Source organism: Microcebus murinus, chromosome 1 (assembly GCF_040939455.1).
Source record: "Microcebus murinus isolate Inina chromosome 1, M.murinus_Inina_mat1.0, whole genome shotgun sequence".
Classification (NCBI taxonomy): Eukaryota; Metazoa; Chordata; class Mammalia; order Primates; family Cheirogaleidae; genus Microcebus; species Microcebus murinus.
This window is the reverse complement of record NC_134104.1, coordinates 117,363,392-117,387,655: the sequence shown is the minus strand read 5'-3', so window position 1 is coordinate 117,387,655 and position 24,264 is coordinate 117,363,392. Positions and strand designations below refer to the sequence as shown.

The following is a 24,264-nucleotide window of genomic DNA, read 5'->3' as shown; positions in this document are numbered from 1 at the left end:
CCAAGTTCTCCCAGCCACAGTCCCCAGGATGATGACAAGTCTGCCATGGAGGGAGACCCCACAGCTGGTCCTGCCACTCTGCTTAGGAGGCCTGGCTGGCCGCAGCACACCCTGTGCTCCCCAGGCGTGTCTGTGCGTGTGTGCTGGAGGCAGGGGGCTAGCATGCGTTCCATAACCCAGCTTCTCTCTTGAAACAGCTCAGACAGGTCTTGGGCTGGGAGGTGGGAGGTGAAGCCTTGGGGACAGTCTTTGTGATGCCCGTGCAGATGGGAACGCGTGTGTGAACAGCACCGGATCATCCGTCAAGCGCTGCCTCTTGCTACAGGCAGCCTGGCCAGTCCTGTCCTCTAAGACTGAAAGGATGAGTGAGCCTGAACCCTCAGGCCCATTTCAATGATCAGGAGAAGTTAGGGGAGGAGTGGTGTTCCCGATTAAGTGCCTCACAGTTAGGAACAGGGTAAAATGCACAATGATTACGAGAGCCCCCCAGCTGGCTTCCCGTCTCCCCATTCTCACTGCTGCGGGAGGCATCTTTCCATGGGCTGCCCCTTCTTGGATTGAGGTTGGGGATCTGTAGAAGTTTGCTGATGGCTGTGGAACTGGCTTCAGATTCAGTGTCCAGGCACTGAAGATGCCCTTGATCTGGCCCTGTCTTCGCCTTCCAGCCATATGGGCCAGGCCCCACGCCCGGCATGTTCCAGTCACCGTGCTCCTGTGGATCCCACCCCTCCCCGCTTAATCCTCACCGGCTGGCTCCAGGCCCGCGTCTCCCCTCCACCCTCCTCTGACCTCCCTGGCACTTGCTGCCCACACCAGCCATTTTGTACGCGTCCCAAGGCTGTCCAACTTTATCTTCTTGTGATAGCCACATCTCATAGGTGCCTAAAGCTTTCCAACAGACAAAGCACTTCCACAAGACATATCATTTATTCTTCATGGCAACCCTATGAAGTACCCATTACTCTCCCCAATTTGCAGATGAGCCCCCAGAGAAGTGGCCACTGATTTTAAATCACCGGTTTGTGGAGGCTGAGCCTGCCTTCCAGATCTGATGGGCTTCTGACGCCCACCGTCCTCTACCCCACATTGCAAAGGCCTGTGGGCACAGGTGGGCTTACCTAGTGCCAGATGGGAGGGAGCTGTGGCCCTCCCGCCTCCTAAATAGACGTTTGTAGAATAGTTAAGTCTCCCCAAAGATGGGGCTGCAGAGATTTATCACCAAGTTTCCAGACTTAGAAAGAAGGGTTGCATGCCCGGGTGTGGGCTTTTGGCATTCAGGGGCTAGTCACCGTCCTCGCAGCAAGTCGCTCTCTCAGAACGGGTGCTCCTGTCTGCTCCCGCCACCCCCTCCATCCTGGGAGACCCCAGGCCTCTGTGGCAGGAAGCGGAGAGAGGAGGGGTGGAGGGTCTCTCTGTTCGCGGGGCCGCTGGAGCAGGTAGTATGAGGCTGCGTGCAAAGGGAGAACGCGCCCTGTCTCCGCGTGAGTCAGGAGGTGCGCAGCACCGAGCTGCCCGCGCCAGGAAGGGCCCCGCGCCAGCGTCGGCTGCCCACGGCGGTCCCACAGCGCCACCTAGCGCCGCGGGAGAACGCGCGTCCCCCACTACGCGGAGTGGGGCGCTGTCCACGAGCCCAGAGCACTTCCCAAGGGTCCCCACCCGCCACCTCCTGTGCCGCCTGCCTCGCGCCCACCCTGTCCACGCTGCCCTCATCTGCAACCTGCTCTTCCTCTCTCATCAAGTCATTTTGGGAGGCAAATGAAAAGGCCATAATGTAAAATAATAAAGTGCCTTTCAAAGGCAGTGTAAGTGCCACTCGCTGAGCCCTTCTCTCCCAATTCTACTTATCATTATTCACTTATTTATTCATGTATTCAATGGATATTTGTTGAGCTCCTACTATGTTTCAAACACTGTGGTGACTACAGAAGGTATAGTGCCAAAGGCCCTTCCCTTATGAGACCTGTACTCGGGTGTATGGCAGTTTTATTCATAATTGTCAAATTATGACAACGATGACTAAGATGTCATTTAGTAGGTGAATGGATAAACAAACTGTGATACATCTAGACAATGGAATATAGATTCAGTGGTGGAAAGAAATGAGCTATCAAGCCACAAAAAAAAAATATGGAGGAATCTTAAATGTTATTTGCTAAGTGAAAGAGGCCAGTTTGAAAAGGCTACGCACTATCTGCTTCTAACTACATGGTATTCTGGAAAAGGCAAAACTTTACAGTAATAAGAGCAGTGGTTGTCAGAGATTCAAGGGTGCAAAAAGGGATGAAATAGGTGAAGCACAGAGAATATTTAAGTCAGTGAGACTATTCTGAATGATACTCTAATGGTGGATACATAACATTATGCATTTCTCAAAACCCATAGAACTGTAAAACACAAGGAGTGAATGCTAACGTGGAATACTAAAATACTTTTCCTCTAAGATCAGGAACAAGACAAGGATATCCGCTCCACTGCTATTTAACATTGTATTGAAGGTTCTAGCCAGCGTGACCAGGTCCCTCACCCATCTCTTCCAAAAAAAAGAAAAAGGAAAAAGAAAAATAAAAAGCTTCCAGGTTGAAAGGAAGAATTAAACTTTATTTACAGATGTCATGATTCTCTACATAAAACATCTGATGGAATCTACTCACAATGAACAATAGATCTAAAAATAAAATATAAAGCTATGAGTTTTATAGACAAAAACATGGGAAAAAATCTTTGTGATGTTGGGTTAAACAAAGCATGACCCATAAATTGGATTCCATTAAAATTAAAAACTTCTCTTTAAAGGATGTTGTTATGAGAATACAAAAGTGAGCCACAAAATAGGATAAAATATTTGGAAACATTTTAATATAGGACTTGTATCCAGAATATATAAGAATTCCCAAAATTTGATAATACGAAAGCATAAATCAACTTTAAAGTAGGTAAAAGATTTGAATAGACACATCACTGAAAAACATAAATGACTGGCAAACTAGCACATGAAAAGATGCTCAACATCATTTGTCATTAGGCCAATGAAAATTAAAAACCATAATAGGATACCACAACACACCTATTAGAATGACTAAAATTGAAAAGAATTATTTTATCAAGTATTGAAAAAGATGCTGAGGAAACAAAACTCTCATACACTGTGGATGGAGATATGAAATGGTACAATTACTTTTCAAAAACGTGGAAGTTTCTTTAAAACTTAAATGTACACCTACCATATGATTCAACCATCCATTCCTAGATATCTACCTAAGAGGAATGAAAACATCTATCCAAAGAATTGTACACAAATGTTCATAGGAACTTCATTTGCAATAGATAAAGACTGGAAACAACCCCAAAGTCCCTCAACAGATGAATAGATAACAAATCGTGGTACATCTATGCCATGGAATATTACTCAGCAACAAAAAGGAACAAACCATTAATGCATATGACACCATATGTCAATCTTAAAATAATTATGCTAGGTGAAAGAAGCCAGGTAAAAAGGAATAAAAACTTGTGATGCCTTTTATATGAAACTCTAGAAAATGCAAGCTATAGTGAAAGAAAGCAGTGACTGCAAGGGGGATAGAGTTATGTGGGAAGAGCAGGAGGAAGGGATTACCAAGAGGTATGAGAAAAACTTTTGGGGTGATGGATATGTTCATTATTTTGACTGTGGCTATAGTTATATGGCATGTACCTATGTCAGAATTTATCAAATTATATGTTTGTTATGTGTGTCTGCAGTTTGTTGCATGCCCGTTACACTTGAATAGACCTGTTTGTTTACTTGTGTGTTTGTTTGTTTAAAAAACCACTGGGAAATTGTTGAGGTCAGGAATATGTATATTCTCTTCTCATATTTTCCACAGAGCTCATCTCAAGCCTGAGTGTGCAGAAGATGGCCAACAAAGGTTTGATTACTTTCATCCCTACAAGACATACCAGCTATAGGAAGAAACTCATTGAGCAAGGGTGTTTCCTGGTGCCGTTTAGCTGATGGGGAAATTGTGATTTTCTGAAATAGTGAAAGTCACAGAGAGTGAGGGGACTTGGTCTGGTCACTCACTTCTCTGGACTGCTAGATCAGGACGATCCATTTCATTCTGAAATGTTTGCATCCCTGGACAGTTTCTAAAGGAGGAGGAATGAATGCCACCCAGCCAGGGAACAAAATGAGATAAGAATGATGATGATAATGATAGTAATAGCAATAATACTATTTACCACCCAGTGGCCACTGATTGTGTGCCAGAGCACTGTCTGCTTCACGTCTGTTATCCCTCACCCCAGCCCTGTGTGGAAGCTCTTATCATCACATCTTAAAGAAGGGGAACCAACAGGTGGGAGTAACATGAGTTTGTACAGCTAATAAGTTGTGGAGCTAGAATTTGAACAAGGTGTCTGTCTGATTCCAAAGCCTGTGTTCCTCCTATTAAACTGCCTCCATGCCCAGGCATATATGTGTGAATACATACATGCCTCCATACATGTGCAAACACATGTATGTCCACCTGAACACAAACATAAGACACACAGACACACACACACACGCACATGCTCAACCATACATACATAAATTCATGCACGCACATGTCCCTTGAACACACGCATATGCGCACACACATTCACATGACAGATACAGCTGAACACACACGTGTGCATGTATACATACGTATACACAGGTGCACACTTAGGGTACCCTGAGAACATACCTTCTGCCCTTCCAGTTTTGGCTTCCCACAAGTAGCATCCTACTGCCAGCCTCTTTCAGCCCAGGCCCCAGAAATCTTCAGAACACTGGAATCCTGAGTCTAAGGTGAAATTATGCTCAGGCCTCTGATCTGAGGACTGCATGCGAGTCAGGGCAATCAGATACATCACATTTTCCCATGAAAGAAATTTCTGATGGGCTTGTTAACCTTTGGAAATACAAGCTATCAGTCCAAAGGACTTCGTGAGTCCGGATCAAATTGAAAAATAACCTTGTGACAGACCACCCGGTTCTGAGCTGATGGGAATTACTTTCAACCCAGGCCAGCACGTCCCTCAGACAAAATGTTCCACATACCAAACCTGACGGCAGCCAGCTCTCGGGAGCAGGGGAGCCAAGTGTCATCTATTACAGATCACATCCACCATGGCTGTGACATGGGGTGCTGCTCTGGGCCCAAGTCACTGCGGGGGCAGCTGGGATGGCAGGAAGGAGCCCGCCACAGTGCCTTTGACATTTATGTCCCTGTGTGACAGAGGGTCAGCCTGTCATCACAGACAGATGTGGTTTGGCCTCTGGCAATCATTTTCTATTTCGAGTGTTCAGTTCGGTGTAGAATTGAGGTTCAGTGGATGCTACCAGAAGAAAAGACAGTGTCATGTGGAAAATTGGAGATGAACTGATAACTCCAGGCTAGGAGGAACTGATTCATCCACCCCCACCATCTCCCCATCTCTTTTGGGACACATTCTGGCTCAGAAGACAGTCTATGTAATTTCTGGAAGTCTCAATGTGTTTTTCACCCCATGGAACACATGTGCAACAGAGTTTTTCCACTATAATAGCTGCCAGAGACCTCAGAGTTTAGCTTTGTCTCTGTGTTGAATAAATTGGGTGGTCTTGGGCAAGACCCTTAACTCCGAAGCCTCAGCTTGTGCATATAGAAGATGGAAATATTGGTGCTTGCACTGTCTGTCTCACCAATTTGCCATGAAGACCAAAAAGACTGATAAGGGCCAGGCGTGGTGACTCATGCCTGTAATACTAGCACTCTGGGAGGCCGAGATGGGCAGATCGCTCAAGGTCAGGAGTTCAAGACCAGCCTGAGCAAGAGCAAGACCCCGTCTCTACTAAAAATAGAAAGAAATTAATTGGCCAACCAAAAATATATAGAAAACATTAGCTGGGCATGGTGGTGCATGCCTGTAGTCCCAGCTACTCGGGAGGCTGAGGCAGGAGGATTGCTTGAGCCCAGGACTTTGAGATTGCTGTGAGCTAGGCTGATGCCATGGCATTCTAGCCTGAGCAACAGAGTGAGACTCTGTCTCAAAAAAAAAAAAAAAAAAAAAAAAAGACTGATAAGAAGACAGTGCACTCTGAGTGAGAGGAAAAGGGGTCATGCCATCACTGCCCCCACTATTGTTCAAGGTTTTCCTGCTCAGAAGCAGCCTTGCATAGGCTTCCAGGCATGTCTTCAAATGTTTTTACCTCCTCCCTGGAATTAGTAGAAATAGTTTCCTGGCTTGCCTTCTGCCCTGCTACTGACTGTCCTACCTCTCAGTGGGCACACCCCACCCGTGTGCCCAGCCCCAGCAGACACTTCAAACTTCTTCAGGAGCTTCTCCTGAAGCTCCCAACACAGCCCTGCCTCTTCTTGGCCAGTGACTTTGCTTTCCAATGCTCAGAAAAAGAGGAGCAGAGAGGAAGGAAGACCCTCTGATTCCCTCCCCCAAATTTATCCACATGCCATCTTTAACTCCCTACCTCCTGGTACCAAGGCTCCTTCCCAGCTATTGCCAATGTCTCTACTTGGGATTGTCATTCCCAGAAGCTTCCTCCATCTCACATCATCACTTGTCTCTTCTCATTGCTAGATCTTTGCCTTTTCCCTTAAAACCAGTCTCTCCTTAGCACACAAATAGGAATTTTGGCCATGGAATTTGTGTTTGTGTAGGAACATGTGAGGGATTTGGACTCTGAACAGAGGGAAGGGGGAAAAAAAACTCTGAGTGAAGACAAAAATGAGGCAGATGTGGGCTTTAGGAGAGGCTTCTAGGCTACGGTATTAGAGACCATATAGAAGTTGCAAAGGTGTTGCTGGAGACTGCAGGCGTTCTTGGATTGTCCCGACTGTCACCTTTCTCCCGTGGGTCCTGTCCTTCCTCTCTCCATACCTCTCCCTGACTTCTATCCTCAAACCCCATCTTGAATTCGAAAAGCTCAGGGAAAAACCCTAATCTCTTTAGGAAAACAAAAGTTTAGACCCTGCTAAATCACTGACAGTTGAGTAATTGAGACATCACTATACTTTCATTTTACAATTAATAGGATGCCACTGTTGCTCTGCAGAGCTGGTAAAGGTATAACTTGATCAATCCTACCAGTAGCTGCAGCCAGATAGTCTTGTGGCTGTCAGTCAGGGAGTCACCTTTCCACATTCTCCATGGGGGAATAGGACCCCACCCAGGTCAATCAGCCTCTCTCACTAGGAACTTGGATTTGATAGAAAGCATGTATCGGAATCCAGTTATTATGACTTGATAGAGAGATTTCATGGAGAAATTTCATGAGCCTCCTGGGAGATTTCATGAGTTCTTGGAGCCCCTGGAGCTGCCATCCTTAAACTCCTTCCTAAGCTTTGGCTGTTAACTTTTGGCTGTTCAACTTTTCCTTTAACTCTGAGATAGTCAACACCTTTCCAATCACTTCCATCTCTGTTTTACTCAGGAAAAATTTGTTGCAACCAGAGAACCTCTGAATACCTTCCTCAGAAGGTAACCAACTCTACATTCTGAGAAACATGTCTAAAAAAAGAGAACATAACCAACTTATTGCCACACAACCTTCTCACATCCCCTTTATGAAACCAGGAATCAGATCCTGAAAGTATTTTATTCTTAAAGTCTGCAAGATAAGTATTATCATTATACACATTTTGCAGGTGAGGTATGGAGGCTCTGAAAGATATGGGCATCTGTCCAAGATTATAGCTAACCAGGAATCTTTGTTACTCCAGGTCAGTAAAACACACTGTAGACCAGGTAAAGGAGGTTAGTGAAAGGAAAGCAGAAGGCTCTCTGGCCAGGACAGCACCTTTCTTCATCTCTCTCTGCACAATCTCTTATCTCTTTCTGAAGATCTGCTCCATTTTCCTAACTTTCTCTGCAGACTGGCTTTCTCTGCTCACTTATCAGTATAAGCACATCGTTGAAAAAGGCTGCTTCTGCCCAAACTCTAAATAGTTATTTACTTCAAACTTTCACCATCAATTATAGTTTCTATAATATGTATCTAAGTTTGAATTATTGAGAGAAAATCTACTTGGTGCCTGTTCAGATGGGTAGGCTTAAAAATGTCCCTCCACCTCTCCCTAACCCCAAAATATACTTACGTCCTAATCTCTGGAACCTGTGAATGTTACCTTATATGGAAACATAGTCCTTGCATACATGATTAAATTAAAGGTTTTAAGATAAGGAGATTACTTTGGATTATCAGAGTGGGCCCTAAATACAATCACATACATCCTTATAACAGGGAGATAAACAGAGAGAGATTTGGCACGAACAAAAGAGAGAAGGTGATGTGAAGATGGAGGCAGAAACTGGAGTGATGTAGCCACAAGCCAAGGAATTCTTATAGTTCCCAGGAACTGGAAGAGTCAAGGCACAGATTCTTCCTTACAGCTGGTGCCTATGAAGGGAGTAGGGCTCTGTTGATCCTTTGGTTTCAGCCCAGTAATAATGGTTTCAGATTTCTGGTATGCAGAAATTGAGAGAGAATACATTTCTGTTATTTTAAGCCACCAAATTTGGGTAATTTGTTAAAGTAGCCACAAGAAACTACTACAGCAGCCAATGGATTCATTCCTCCTGCAGTAAGTGTTCACCCATTGTCCAATCAGCTGTTTTCAGGGGGATGTTTACAAGGAAAACACAGCCGCTGAGGCCTGCCCTCTCAGCAGGGGCAGTGGGAAAGTAGTAGTAGATAGTCAATTCTCAGGGAAAAGTCATGGCTAGGAGAAATCTGCCGGCATTCTGCTACCACTCCCTGACACTTGCTATTGCATAGGTGTGAGAGAAAGTGTTGGAAAGAGCAGGGCAACAGTCATATTCAAATAGGTGCCAAACCCTCCCCTTCCCCTACCAAAATCAGGAATTAGTTCATAAACAGCATTCTTAATGAGGAGTGGGGAAAAAAGAGATGAGGTTACAAGGTGAGTCTATTGGTTCAGCTAATTCAAACAAGTGTTTACTTAATAACCTTCTTTTGCCAGGCCTTGGGATATGCTTAGCATAGGCACCAACCTATAGTCTAGGGAAGGATAAGACATGCATGTCCTGGACAGTTGAGAAAGAACAAAAAGAATCATTTAGTCAATCATTTATTCATTTATTCAACAAATGTTTGCTGTGCACATAGATGTACTAGGCCACGTGATATTGCAATAAAATCTGTAGAATCACTGTCTTCATGGGGTGAGAAAAATAAATAAGCAGATGAATGGGCAAAATAATCACAAATTGTGAAAAGGGCTGTAAAGGAGAGGAGCAAGTTATAAGACAGAATAAAATGGATGAATTGGTGGTGGTGGTAATCAGGGCTTGAAAACAGGATTTAGATTTGGAGTGTGTGTGAGAAGTTTGGGAATTTAAACCTGAGAATGGGAGAAAAGTTTTGGGCATGAAGTAGAAACATATTATTTATAATCATACAAAAGAATAAAAGGCCCAGGTTAAATTTCATAGGGGTGTAAGTTTTAATTTAAGCTCTATGCTTAGGGAGGGAGACGAACTTCTGCTTGTGAATAAGCGGTTTATAAGAAACAATCTATTATATAAAGGCCCAGAAGGCTTCCGTCCTTCCCGCCTTCAATTAGACTACATTTCCCAGAATGCTGCACGACCTGGGCGTGAACGGGAAGTCGCTCCCAGCCGCTTCCGGCGCAAGTGTCTTGGGTAATCATGGCGACCCTCAGGACACCTGTGTCTTTGTGGAGCCTCTTGAGAGGTTCTCGGGGTTCGGAGCGGCTCTGTTTCCGGGTCCGAACCCAGTCCCGGCCCGATGCTCTGCTCCAGCCGCTGCTCCCGCTTTTCGAAGTGGGGCTTCCACGCTGCCGGTTCGGCTCCGAGGCGGGTAAGTGATCTGCTGGGCGTTCGCTGGGGCATTCTCCCGGGAGACTTAGAACCTGATTCTGGCTGATGAAAACCACTCGGTGCCCCCTGGGGCACTTCTCAGACTTAGTCGGCTTGCTTCTGTACCTATAGAGTTTGTCAGCGCGTCCTCAGACTTAGTCGGCTTGCTTCTGTACCTATAGAGTTTGTCATCGCCTACATTTGTTCATTCATTCACTCACTGAACTAACAATGCCTGAGTCTTGCTCCATGCAGAGCACAGTGCTAAGCTTAGGGGATATGGCAAAGTGATACTGATACGGACTTTTTCCGGGAACTCATGGCTCATTGGGAATTGGTAGTGCAATGTGACTCGGGCTGAGATAGTGGACGCACGTAACAGAGGCACTCAAACTGGGTTCCTGGAAAAAATGGCCAAAGCCAAGACCTGGTTAACCATGCTAAGGAAAAACCAAGAAGCATTCCAGGCAGAGGGGACAGCGTAAGCAGGTGTCCAGAAATGAGACTGAACGCAGGTCTCTGGGGTTAGGATTTAGGATTGATGAGGCCTGGCTATGGTTTTGGACTTAGGTTTAAAAGGAAAAATCAAGATTGTTTTTAAGTTTCTGGCTTCAGTAGTTAAGTGGAGGGTTGTCCCATTTGTACCGAGATGGAGGAAATTAATTACAAGAATCGGGTTTCAAAAAAACGGGGGCGGGGGGCGAGGGTGGCCTGCGGGAGGGCAGGAGTAGATGAGGTCAGGAGGTGGGAAAGGAGGCAGAATTAAACCTGTTTTGGGCACATTTGGCCTGCCTGAACAACATAGCGAGACTCCGTCTCTTAAAAAAAAATTTTTTTTCGAGGTGCCTTTGAGATTCAGGTATTCAGTATGCAGTTAGGTATAAACTGATGAACATCCGAGTACAAATGTTAACTAAAGCTGGACGAATGGGCGACATTGTATGAGGAGAGAGTAGTGCTGAACACCAACTGTATGCTGGACACTCTAAGGGACCGTGGGTGCCATAGATAAGACAGGGTTCTGGTTTTCAGAGAGCACATCATCTAGTGGGGGACATAATGATGTAAACAGGCCGCCTTCTTTTCTAAGTGATGTTGGAAGCCATTTGTGAATTTTAGGCTTGGGAGTGATCTTAATTACATTTTTAAGAAATTATGCTGGTTGCTCTTGTGGAGAATGATCTATAGTGGAGCCAGAATGGAGACATGGAGGCTAAATCAAGAGATAAGGATGGCCTTGACTAGTGTACTGACAGTGGGAATAGAGGATTAAAGAGAGGTTTATGAGGGATATTGATCAGTATATTCCTGTCAGTGTTTTTGTTTTGTTTTGGGTCTTTTTTTTGGTAAAATGGGGATAATGGTTATTATTTACCTCATTGGGTTGTTGTGAGGATTAAATAAATGTGAAGTATGTAAAATATTTAGCTCAGTAAGTAAGTACTGGCACATGGTAACTATCTAGTAATTATCAGCTGTTATCATTACTGTTGTTATTATTGCTGCTATTGGCTAGATCTGGAGGGTAAGAGAGAAGTTAGGGATGATTGTAAGGCAGGGGTCCTCAGTCTTTTTTTTTTTTTTTTTTAGACAGAGTCTCACTTTGTTGCCCCTGAGTGAGGCTAGAGTGAGTGCCGTGGCGTCAGCCTAGCTCACAGCAACCTCAAACTCCTGGGCTCAAGCAATCCTGCTGCCTCAGCCTCCCGAGTAGGTCGGACTACAGGCATGTGCCACCATGCCTGGCTAATTTTTTGTATATATATTTTTAGTTGGTCGATTACTTTTTTTCTATTTTTGGTAGAGACGGGGTCTCGCTCAGGCTGGTTTCAAACTCCTGACCTCGAGCAATCTGCCCACCTTGGCCTCCCAGAGTGCTAGGATTACAGGGGTGAGCCACCATGCCCCGCCAGTCGTCAATCTTTTGAAACAGAGGGCCAGTTCACTGTCCCTCAGACCGTTGGAGGGCCGGACTATAGTTTAAAAAAAACTATGAACAAATTCCTATGCACACTGCACATATCTTATTTTGAAGTAAAAAAACAAATGGGCAAAAACACCCGCATGTGGCCTGTAGGCCAGTTTGAGGACGCCTGCTGTATGGTTTTTGGCCTGAATGACTTACTGGGTGGTGCTGAGATAAGGAACAGTAAGATAAGCAGGCTTGAGACAAGAGAAAGTTGGTTGATTTTTTTTTTTTTTTTTTTTTTTTTTGAGACAGAGTCTCGCTTTGTTGCCTAGGCTAGAGTGAGTGCCGTGGCGTCAGCCTAGCTCACAGCAACCTCAAACTCCTGGGCTCAAGCAATCCTGCTGCCTCAGCCTCCCAAGTAGCTGGGACTACAGGCATGTGCCACCATGCTCGGCTAATATTTTTCTATATATATTAGTTGGCCAATTAGTTTCTTTCTATTTATAGTAGAGACGGGGTCTCGCTCTTGCTCAGGCTGGTTTCGAACTCCTGACCTCGAGCAATCCGCCCGCCTCGGCCTCCCAGAGAGCTAGGATTACAGGCGTGAGCCACCGCGCCCGGCCGTGTTGGTTGATTTTTATTTGGCAATATTTAAGTGCATGTGAGCTGTCCATTAGGTAATCGGATGGAAGATGATCTTGGCCAGAAATTCAGATTTTAGAGTTTCCAGAATATAAATATAATTAAAGTCATGGGAGGCTAGGTGAGAGATCATCCATCGAGAATGTTTGAAGGGAGAAAAGGACATCGTTCAGAATCCTAAGGGACACCAACAGTTAGTTACAGGACTGACAGAGAAAAGGTGACTGGGAACAAATGGCTTTTTCTTTTTCCTTCCTAATGGAAATGGAAATAGAAGTTAGGCAAAGGAATAAGCAAACTGCATGAGGCAGAGCCGAGATTTGAGTCTCTTCTCCTGTTTAAGCCTCTTCTATGACCTCGCATGGCCTCTTTGGTATCATGCCCAATTATCTAAGCCTCTCTTTCCCAGCTGCAGCCCCTTAACCTAGAATTTCCTTCTCTTTTTTTCTCTGCCCTGATGAGGCCTTTGGGAAGCTTTCTTGACCCTGTCATGCCCTTCTCTACTCCCAGGCTATGTTTAGTTCCTTCCTCTGCAATCACATAAGCACCCATGCCTCCCTTTTATGTAGCACTTACATCATTGAGGAGCATCATGGTAGATTGGGAATGACCTAGACTCTAGAGTCAGATAAACCTTGGCTTAAATTACAGCTGTATCACTTAATAGCTAGTTGTCTTTGAGTAGGCTTCAGCATCCTCATTTATAAAATTGGGATATCAATAGCTATTTTGTGGGTTGCTGTAAGCATTCCTGAAAATGTATGTTATGCTTGTCATATAGGAGACAACTCTGTAAATGTTAGCAACCATAATAATTACCATTATTATTACAGTACTTTTTCCTGTGGCTTCTTCCATTAGCCTGTCATGGTAGAGGCCGAGTATTTATCCTTAGCAAAGTGAATGCTTGGTAAATTTTAAATGAAGGAATGAATGAGTGAATCTCATAGGTATTATTAATACCATTATGCCATGCCAAGGTAGCCATTGTGCTAATGGTTCCTATTGTTAAGTTACTTTTCTATTTAGGAGTCTTGTTGGCTTATTGTTTTTGCCAGCTTCTTATTTACTAAAGTCTATTTTAGCAGAATCTGGTAACTCAGAGATCAAGAAACCTACATTTATGGATGAGGAAATTCAAAGCATACTCATCAAGATGACAGGCTTAAACTTGAAGAAGACTTTTAAGCCAGCTATACAAGAGCTGAAGCCACCAACCTATAAGCTAATGACCCAGGCACAGTTGGAAGAGGTATGTGAATGCAGGCACATTGTTAAAATACGTTTTTTTTAAGGGGTTAGACAAGATTTCCAGAGGCTCCTCCAATGTTTATAGCTGTTATTCCACAGCTACTAGTGAGGGGGAGTACCAGGCACAGAACTGAGAGCAAAAATGTTATAGTAGCCAGGTAGGGAGTGTGGCCAGAATTGAGCAGACTAGGGCAATATGGATCAGATATGGGTGTCCAGAGAGTCTTGTCTTTGCTCTCAAACCAGCCTGAGCATCCTTCCTTTTCCTTGCCTGCTCCAGCTTCCTTCCTGGAGAAACATCTCCTGTGAGCTGCCTTGGGGCTGAAGCTTTGGTGAGATTATGAGATCCTGCTGAACAGCATCCTACTCCAGGCATCAGTGTCCTCCTGGAGCCATGGGTACTCAGTCCTTTGTGGAAAACACTTTGATGTATGACTATACAAGCATTAATACTCTATCTTCTGATTCAAAAGCAATTTATAGTCATAGCAAAAAATTCAAATATCTAATAGTAGATCACATGAAGGGTGAAAGTCCCCTTTTTACCGCTCAGAGGTAACCACTGTTAACAATATGGCATGAAGCAGTATAGTTAGTGGTTAAGAGCATGAGCTCTAAAGTTGGGTTGCCTGGGTTCAAATCCCAGTGCTGCAACTTCTTAGCAATTTACTTAACATCTGGGTGCCTCTATTTTTGCTTCCATAAAATGGAGATGATAATAATAGCACCTAGCTCATAAAGTAGTTGTGGGCATTAAATGAGCCAAATAGATTCAGAGTATTTGAATCATAACTGGCACAGAGTAAGCACCCAATAAATGCAATCCTTTATTTCAGGCAGCTTTTGAAGCCTGGCTCTATCAGAGCATTCCTTTGCAGTTTTGATAACAGTTGAGCCTGTAGCTCTCAGCCACACCACAGAGGCAAAGACCAGGGCTTACAAGTCCAAGTTTGGCTTTTCAGTCACAGATATGTGGCTATAGCTTATTTTCTTTGCAGTTTTTAGCATTTTTTGATTAGTATCTGCTTTTGTCAGATGATCCTTTTGGTATGTAATCTCATGGCTTTGCTCTAGAAATATTTTTATTTTATTAGGCTACAAGACGGGCAGTTGAGGCAGCTAAAGTACGATTAAAAATGCCACCTGTTTTGGAAGAACGAACGCCAATAAATGATGTGTTAGCTGAAGATAAGATTTTGGAAGGAACAGAAACAACCAAGTATGTGTTTACTGATATATCATACAGCATACCACATCGAGTAAGTATACATCTAATTGCAAAATGCTCTTTGTTTGAATACCATGTAGGGATAGGCTTGAGGGACTATGTGAACTGGGCTGTCTCTTCCAAACCAGGATTCGTTTGACTGGGTGAGATCCTTCTGGAAGATATAGTGTGAGAAGGATGAGAAATACAAACCAGCCCCACATCATTATGTTACTGTTTCCCTACAGATTATAGACACAGTATATTACACAATATATTACACATTACACATATGACATCACCACTTCTTCTGTTGTAGTTGTTGACTGCAAAGAGACAGAAAAAGGGGTATAGAAACAGACAGAAATCTACCCCCAAACCACAAATGGACAAGCATCTACAAGGCAATGGGAGAAAGGGATTTTTTTTTTTTTTTTTTTTTTGCCTAAGTTAGACTGATTTCCTTAACTGAAGCCTTTTGAGATGATGGAGTGTTTGTCTGTAAATTCCTTGATGATGCCAAGAAACTCAGGCTTCCAAAGGATTTTCACTTTCCACAGTTTTCAGTAAGAATGACAGATGTTTCTCAGATTTTTTTTGGACATCACCACTTCTTCTGTTGTAGTTGTTATTCTCTGGCTCTTCTTTCCTGGATTGCCAATAACACTTAAAAAAATATCAGTTTGGTATTTGAGCCTTTGTAAGCAAAGAAGAAAAAGAGAGTAATTTATAATTCAGCCCACAAAGTACATTAGAATACTATAGAATACTGAGTTTGGGAGAAGGGCCACCCCATATTATTTAATCTTTCATACATTAGAAGACAGGATTTGAGCTATGTCCTTGTCTGTGTACCAGCCATCTGCATACCTGATGTAATGAATAAGGATCACAGAGTTTTCATTAATTAGAATTTATTGTGCAGTGCTTTAATATATGTTTACAATGCTATGAAGGCTGGTTATGGGAGCATTTTATAACTTGAAAGGGAGAGAGGAACTTGGAATTCAGGTTTCTCCAATTACCAAAATCCTTTTGAGGAAAAAAGTGTGTTATTTTGGCTTGTTATTTTGGATCTGCTGGTTTTTTTTTCCTATTTGCTGTGCTTGATGAAAGTTTTAATAATACTATGCTCAGAACACATTTAGAGACTCCTATACCTCTGAGAAGTTGAGAGTTAGTACCATCTGGTTAATTTATACATTATTAATTATCAGCAATGTGCAAAGCTCCATGTATGTCACTGTGGGTATTGCAAAGAATTACAATGCATATTTTTGCCCTTTTCCAATTATATGACAATATCTGAGAAGTGTCAAGAATTGTGCACGTGTTAAATTGCCGGTTGAATGGTATTAACAGTGGATGGAATTCAGAGGAGGAAGTAGTCATATGGCCTCAGATTTGTCAGTTGGAAGAGTGGAGAGACCAGAGACAGGTGGGCCAGTCAGCCTTGGTGTAGAATTAAGACCCTGCATTCTTGGGTTTGTTCCTTTTTATCCCAACGTTTTTTTTTTTTTGGACACAGAGTCTTGCTCTGTCACCCTGTCTAGAGTTCAGTGACATCATCATAGCTCACTGCAACCTCAGACTCCTGGGCTCCTCCTGAGATCCTCCTGCCTCAGCCTCCCTAGTATCTGGTACTACAGACACCACGCCTGGCTAATTTTTTCTATGTTTAGTCGAGATAGGATCTCGATCTTGCTCAGGCTGATCTTGAACTCCTGCCCTCAAGCGATCTTCCCTCATCAGCCTCCCAGAGTGCTAGGATTACAGGCCTGAGCCACATGGCTGGCGTATCCCAGGAACTTTAAAAATGGATTATAAAGTTGTAAAATCTGTTTAGGTGAGACTTTAAGATGAAGAAATGAAATAATTTGAAAAGGTCTTATAGTAATTCTTTCCTCTAAAATGGATTTAGATGTATCTCAGATTAGCTTTTTTTTAGTTGAACCATTTAGTGTCTTGAACTCACATTAGCACCACAGTTGGTACATACTAAATACTTTTATTTTAGATTTCTGATTGTCAGATTCGCAGCAGTGATTAGTGAAGGAAGTGTCAAACCTTGCCAAGTCTTTGAGGTTTAAAATTAACATCGAACTCATACGCATGATTGCATTTTATGTTTCCTAGTTGCATTTTATATTGTTGATTGCAAATTATTCTTATAATGGGACACAGGAACTAAAAATAAGTCCTCACAAACTCATCCTTGATTATGTTTCCTATTTAAGGAGCGTTTTATTGTCGTCAGAGAACCAAGTGGCACATTACGCAAAGCCTCTTGGGAAGAACGGGACCGGATGATACAAATTTATTTCCCAAAAGAAGGTCGTAGAGTTTTGACACCAATAATTTTCAAGGAAGAAAATCTTAAGGTAAGGTGACTTGGGTTTTATATTTTCAAATTAGTGATTTCTTAGTTGCACTAGTTAGCTCTGGTGCTACCCAGCATTTGGCCTTGTTAAACACATAAACATTTCTAATGGTAACTTGACTAGGGTTTCTCTTTCATAATTGGCTTAGTTAGGATTTGAATCCAGGTATAACAATTACAAAGCCCATGTTATTTCTTTATGCTTCTTGATGAGCACAGACGTGACCTATATTTGGATGGGCAGGCCTATCATAGCATCAAGACGAGTGCTGAACTTTTGTATTCTAATCTGATTCCAATTCTGCTGTGTGGTTTTAGACTGTGTATAGCCAGGACCGGCATGCTGATATCCTCAATCTCTGTGTTGCCCAATTTGAGCCAGATTCTGCTGAGTATATTAAGGTACGTATATTTTATAGTTTCTAAGATAATAGGATTAAATATGGTTATGAGTAAGATTTTTAATCTAACACAATGAGTTTGGTTGTAAGGTTTGATAAAGGGGAAAGGGAAAGTCTGAAAATCTTTTGCGTACAGATGTGCTGAAAGTTGCATAGCTAGTAAGTGGGAAGTTAGAATTGAACTTGTGACAAAATTTATTCTCTTTTCAATTTACCATATAGGAACAAAGTTACTATATTTACTAAATGTGTGCCTTATAACTTTAGTAAGTATTCATTAGTACTTTCTATGTTTAAGGTATTATTATGAGTACTATAGGTGATTCCATGAACTAGGATAGGGTGTGCCGTGTCAAAGCCAGCAGTCCAGATATGATTGTGGGGAAGAGTGCTAGGTAAATATGCAGATAATTATCTCCTTGGGCTTAAAATGCTAGTCACTAAGAGAAGGTTACAAAGTACTCTCAGGAAAGGCTTCATAGGGGTCATAAAGAGAGTTCTAGAAGGGCAGAGAACATCGTGGCAGGTGGAGTTAGGTGAGGTGTTTCAGGTATAGAGAACAGTACGAGCAACAGGTAGGAAATGATGAAATATGTTGAGGAATGGCCAATCATCTGGTTTGTTCGTACATGCAATGTGTATGGACAGGAGTGGCTTGACATCAAGCTGGAAAGTGGATGGGGCCACATCACTGTGACATCTGATGTTAGGCTAAGGACTCTGGGCTTTGGTCAGCAGACCTTTGAAAGCTGTTTGGACAGAGGAATGCCCTTATCAGTCCTCATTCAGGAAGATCAATATGGAAGGAGAACTGAAGGAACATTACTTAATAAGATGGAATGGGTTAGCTGAGGGAATAGGGTAGTTGATGGGATCGGGGAAAGGAGAAGTAGTTAAAAAATATTGATTTCTTTTCTTCCCTAGTGACCAAGAAATGGGTGATACACTATTTCCAGTGGTCTATTCATATGTAAGAGGTGCTTAATAAATAGTCCTTGGCTGCTTAAAAGTAACTGATATGGCCATAAATGTTTGGTAGAACTTGCTCCAGGCTGCCACACACTTTTTCTAAGTGGAGAAGGTACAGATTTGCTGTCATTTAGGCAAACTCTTCTTACTTGAACCCTCCATCCCACCTAAGGTGGGTTGTACAAGGAATGGTTTAAATCATACCTATTGGATAATGATAAGGAGGCAGCTATATGTGGACCTGGTTTTACTTTCTTGGGTAGCACTCATGCTAGTCAGTGTATATTGAGTAATGCTGCTCACTTCTTTATATTTTTACATTTCTGAAGACTTGTATTTTATGTGGATAGGTTCATCACCAGACCTACGAAGATATAGATAAACATGGAAAGTATGACCTTTTGCGTTCAACAAGACACTTTGGTGGAATGGCTTGGTATTTTGTGAATAAGAAAAAAATTGATGGTTTGCTGATTGACCAAATTCAGAGAGATTTGTAAGTATGATCTTATTAAGTAAAAGAACCATTCTTATTACCCTAATGGTTCATCTGTATTTAAGCTATTTTTCCAATGCTAACAGTGTATTGCCCAGTGAGAAACTGAAGCTTTCACTTACCTCAATTTATATGCTTCTAGCATGACTCAGTTTTCCCAGTCTTTGCTTTTGTGTTGCATAAACAAGGGTAGATTCTTTGAAAGAGTAAGTGGCTTTGGATCTGTACTGTATACCTTGAACATTGACTTATCCAGGGCTCACCAGTGCTCCTGTGTGTCAGTGAACTTTTCCAGATACACAAAAATTAAATAAGAAATGTAAAGAAGTAGACATAAGTTCTTGTGGGTGTTTGTTTTCTGGTAGAACTGTTTCTAGGGATTTTCAGTAAAAGTCATCATTTACCTTATGAAAATACTTTTGCTTTTGATATCCCGTGCTTTTGTAAGATTTTTAGGGCATCAAAAAGTCTTTTTCAAAGTAGTCTGAAACAAAGAATGTACGTTTTATTTTAGCGTCAAGCTTTTGTGCTCCCAGGCTTCTAGCTGAAAAGAATACTGTATTTTAGGACTTGTGATAAAACTGAAGACCAATTATTTTTGAGCGTCTTTCTATCAGTTGGCTTAGGAAGGTCAAAATGATAAGGAATGGCTGTAGTGAAAAAAATCAACTTTCCACAAAAGCTCTTGCAAAACTCTAAAGTCTGAATTACAGGAAGAGGGTTTAGTGATTATTGACACCTTCAGACTGTTAGTTTTGACTCAGAGTATATCATACATGTAACCTGAATCATACACACAAAGGTAAGGCATTTGGTACTGGAAGGTTTCACATGATCCTCTTAAGAACTGCAGCCCACATTTGGAAACTGTATCATTTCTCTTTGAAACAGCTTTCCTAAGGATGGTAATTTCCAGGCCAGCCCATTTCACCAGCATGTGTAGTGTAATCCAAATCCTTTATATCCCATATGAAGAGGGTGAATGGTGATGCCCAAATGACATGCCTTTATGTGTATTATCTCCTATGAATGAATTTTCTATTTAGTGAGTTTCTCAAATGTAATCATTCTGAAATTATTAAAACAATATGTTTTTGTACAATATTAGAGCAACACAGAAATGTTTAAGTTTGAAAAGTAAAGTTCTTTATTGTGGTGTACTAATATATGCTCTTATAGTATAACCTTACCTGCTGTACCTGTGCAAAACCTCCCCTCTGGTAATTGTGAACAGGACAGTGAGCTTACTGCAAATCACAAGCCAGACAGTAGAGGGTGCACAACCCCACTGAATAGAGTGCACACCAGAATTTAGATTCTGCACATTTATTTCAGACTCAAGTCCCACTGTTGGTTTTGTATTAAAACTCTTTTAAAGTCCTTTTGAAAATATAAATTTATTTGCTCTTAATTTCAAATATGGATTGGGCATTAAGCTGAATTTAAATGATTCTGTAGGACACAGCCATTACACTTCAGCCTGAACCCAAGGAAGCCCTAAACATGATTCTAATAGGTAGAAACCTAGTTAAGCTCTTTATCAGGCCACATGCCTAAGCTTGAAAGGGAATTATTTTTATCTTTTATTGGGGAGGTACTTTGTTAGATTAACCACTTCGGTATGGCACTCACCGGCCGTGAAACCTTGCCCACAGCCGGCAAGGTTTGAACTCATAGTCTGCACAATAGTTTGTGCTGTGCATTGACAATGAATCCGTTTTGCTCTTGTGTGATGAGGAAAGCTTTAAAGCACTGAAAGCTTATTTTACTTTACAGGCAGCTTTACTTGTCATGTAAATCAGAATAGGTAACATATACATATATGTTTTTATTACGTTATTTTTAAATGTTCACAATTTTATTTTGATAAATGAAAAATTAGAAAAGCCAGTTCAAAATTATAGTTTTATTTTATTCATATCATAAATAAGGCAAGTTTTTGAATAACAATAAATTTATGATAAATTTTATTCTTTGGTGTGATAAATTTCGAAGCATGGGGCTACACGTTACATTGTTTACAATAGCATCTAGTACTATGCCTTTTATTATTTTTTGAGCATACATCTTCTTAATGGATTTTTCCTTTTTGTTTTATCACTATTGTAAAGTGCTGGAAAATGTCTTTCTCTAAAATGCATGAGATTTTCTGATGCAGTACAAGGGTTGTATTGCCTTGATTTGGAGTACTGTTGTAGAAGTTTTGTTATTAACGCTAAAAGTCAATGCTCGGCTTTCATTTGTGGCTATTGATTATAGTCGACACTCGTACCGAAGTGGTTAATAACAAGCACAATAGATTTGTAACAATTTTTATGCCCCCCCCAAAAGCTTTATCATACAAGTAGCTCTGGTTTCTCAGCTTTCCCAAGAGATGGCCTTTAGGGTAGATGGCCCTTAGGATAGGCCTAGAGCATTTCTCTCACAACACCATGCTTGTGGAATTCCGTACCTTGCTTCTACTGTCACCCTACCCCTCATTCCTGAGCTCAAGTAATGGGAAAGCAGGGAAGGTTAAAGAGTAATAGCTGGGGTAGGCACTGAAGTAGGGTATCCTCAGCCCTCCACCTCCCAACTAGAAGCCAGTAGCTCACTAAATAAGTATATATGGCAGAGCCTCAAAATATGAGCATTTTGGGAGGGTTATTTTTATATTACCACCTCCCCCCCCAACCTTTGAAGTGGCAAATGGTAGGAAGGTATCATTTGAGAAGATAGTGGTTGTTTGGTTTGGGGAAGGCTGGGAAGTTTTAATGTTGATAAAAATTGGCTGATATGCATACTTTCAAATTTGCTTTATTTTACTAAGATGTTAATTTTTAACTTATGTGTTCTGTGAATAGTCAGATGGCCTGGAGTCTCTCCTTGGACTCCTAGGGGGCCTCTAGTAGAGGCATTTATCTACTAATTTAGTTTTGATGAAAATTTGTTAGAAGATGTCAGTAAAAACAAGTAACTTTGAGATCCCTATGACCACCAACCTCCTGCTTATGGGGTATGAAGTTGTATTTCTGTTCTCGGATTCAAGTATTACATGCTGGTGAAGTGGGCTGGCCTGGAAATCATCTACCATTAGGAAGGTTGTTTCTGTGAGAAATGGTGCTCCATTTCCAAAAAGAATGTAGCCACATTAGGAATATATTCACTTTCAGAAATTGGGCACTCTCTGTAGTGATTCTTGCCCCACCTGAATCTGTGTGAGGCCTAAATTAGTCAATTTTCCTGAAAATGCTTTTGAAACTGTAAAACTGAAGGTTCTCCCCTCTCACCCAACACCTTGCCCCCACAACCTGAGGAAAGTCTGAAATGCAATTTAGTTTGAAGTTGGTGCACACTTTTATATGACGTGATGCAAATGAAGAAAACCCCTGGATAACATCAAGCCTTTCATTCTCAGAATTGATGATGCCACCAGCTTGGTCCAGCTGTATCACCTACTACATCCAGATGGCCAGTCAGCTCAAGAGGCCAAAGATCAGGCTGCTGAGGGAATAAATTTAATTAAGGTAAAAGGGTCTTTTTCCACATTGGCTGTTTTGTGGTGGGTAAATGAGTTGGGAAAAATTCATAAGTGGGTCATATTTAATGGTAACTAAATAGATTTGTGAATATGGAGCATTTATGGTCTCAAAAACATCAGTGTGACTGCTGACTGCAGTCCCCTTATTTCTTAAGCCTGGACAGTAGAAACAGATGGGACAGAGGTGGGGGAAGAGTGCAGTAAAGTAGGGTAGGTGGTGGGCATGGTGGCGGCTGGAGTCCAGAGAAGTTTGGTTAGTCAGGGCAGCAGCCTTGTTGTTTGGAGCACTCAAAAGGCCGAGTTGTATCTGAGGTAATCAAGTCCCCAGCAGGACAGGGTAGAGAACTAAATAGCACATACCCTCAAAAGCAGCTTGTTACATCACATCAGGGGAAACAGGCAGGTGTCAAGGAGAGGAGAGGATGGTGCTTGGATACTACCAAGCTTAGTTGTAGTCTCAATTTGGAATTGTACACCTCTTAAAACCATGGACTTAAATGGATGGAATGTGCTGAGAGTTGAGATTTTTTTCAGGAAGGGAAAGGGAGATGAGTTTATGATTTCATCTCCTCTAATGCTCAGAATAGACCTGGTTTTGTGGAACCAGCTTCTATCCCAGTAATATTTTTTGCATTCTCCAAAACAAGGCTTACTGAGGTTAAAAATGACCTGTGCTGGGAGGTCGAGGTGGGTGGATTACTCGAGGTCAGGAGTTCGAAACCAGCCTGAGCAAGAGCGAGACCCCGTCTCTACCATAAATAGAAATTAATTGGCCAACTGATATACATAGAAAAAATTAGCTGGGCATGGTGGCGCATGCCTGTAATCCCAGCTACTCGGGAGGCTGAGGCAGTAGGATTGCTTGAGCCCAGGAGTTTGAGGTTGCTGTGAGCTAGGCTCACAGCCATGAAGTGCCATGAAGCCATGGCACTCACTCTCTAGCCTGGACAACAAAGCGAGACTCTGTCTCAAAATAATAAAAAAAAAATGACCTGTGATGATACACTAGGAAGAGTAGAGAGAAGCTACAGTACTAATCCTAATCTTCTTTGATAAGCCAGATAAAGCAAAATGCTTTCGAAGAAAACATTCTTTAAAGTGTAAAGTTAGTTTTCTAACACTTATCCTCTAGATTTCTCTCTAACTTAATGATTTTCATTTTGGTCTAGGAGGATGTATGTTAGGGCCTTAATTGTTTTCTGAGAATATGCTAAAAGATGGCAGCCATATTACGATACTTTTGGTGTTTAGAATTAGTACTGCTTTAGGTACTGTTTTTCTATGTTTTGTTTTATAACCAGAAAAAAATTGTGAAACTTTAACTAGGACTCTGCTACTAATGATGCCTTAAAATTGAAAACTTTTTAAGTAGTGTATGTCCTATGGCTTTAAAACTTTTTTTAAAACTTCTTTTTTTAATTTAAACAGGTCTTTGCAAAAACAGAAGCACAGAAGGGAGCATATATAGAATTAACCCTGCAAACTTATCAAGAAGCATTCATTAGCCATTCTGCCGCTTCCTGAAAATAGTTTTAAAATACCTTTACATTTTACAAACTTTGTTAATATTGAACTGAATGCTTAAAAATGTGAAGATTAAAAGGTACTGATTTGTAGTTCTTTATACCAAAAAAACCTATAACCCTACT

At 41.8% G+C, this 24,264-nt stretch overlaps 1 protein-coding gene across 2 annotated transcripts; it reads left to right on the top strand.

Moving 5' to 3' along the window:
* Positions 1-9,621: 9,621 nt before the first annotated feature.
* On the top strand, positions 9,622-24,221 carry MRPS22 (mitochondrial ribosomal protein S22). 2 transcript variants are annotated; one of them, XM_012749139.3, is made up of 8 exons: positions 9,622-9,844; positions 13,480-13,643; positions 14,737-14,901; positions 17,087-17,230; positions 17,548-17,631; positions 18,950-19,095; positions 22,493-22,601; positions 24,044-24,221. In XM_012749139.3, the coding sequence occupies exons 1-8, from the start codon at positions 9,673-9,675 to the stop codon at positions 24,137-24,139; spliced, it is 1,080 nt and encodes a 359-aa protein (XP_012604593.1). In that variant the 5' UTR covers positions 9,622-9,672; the 3' UTR covers positions 24,140-24,221. The 2 variants fall into 2 exon arrangements, with proteins under 2 accessions (XP_012604593.1, XP_012604592.1); XM_012749138.3 differs by having other exon boundaries at positions 9,623-9,844; positions 13,477-13,643.
* The last annotated feature ends 43 nt before the right edge of the window (positions 24,222-24,264 follow it).

What these genes read in the sequence shown, in the direction of transcription:
- MRPS22 (XM_012749138.3), top strand. Translation starts at nt 9,673, where the DNA reads ATGGCGACCCTCAGGACACCTGTGTCTTTGTGGAGCCTCTTGAGAGGT. An exon ending in CCGGTTCGGCTCCGAGGCGG is followed by an intron (nt 9,845 to 13,476) that starts GTAAGTGATCTG and finishes AGTCTATTTTAG; the next exon opens with CAGAATCTGGTAACTCAGAG. An exon ending in ATTCTGCTGAGTATATTAAG is followed by an intron (nt 17,632 to 18,949) that starts GTACGTATATTT and finishes TTATGTGGATAG; the next exon opens with GTTCATCACCAGACCTACGA.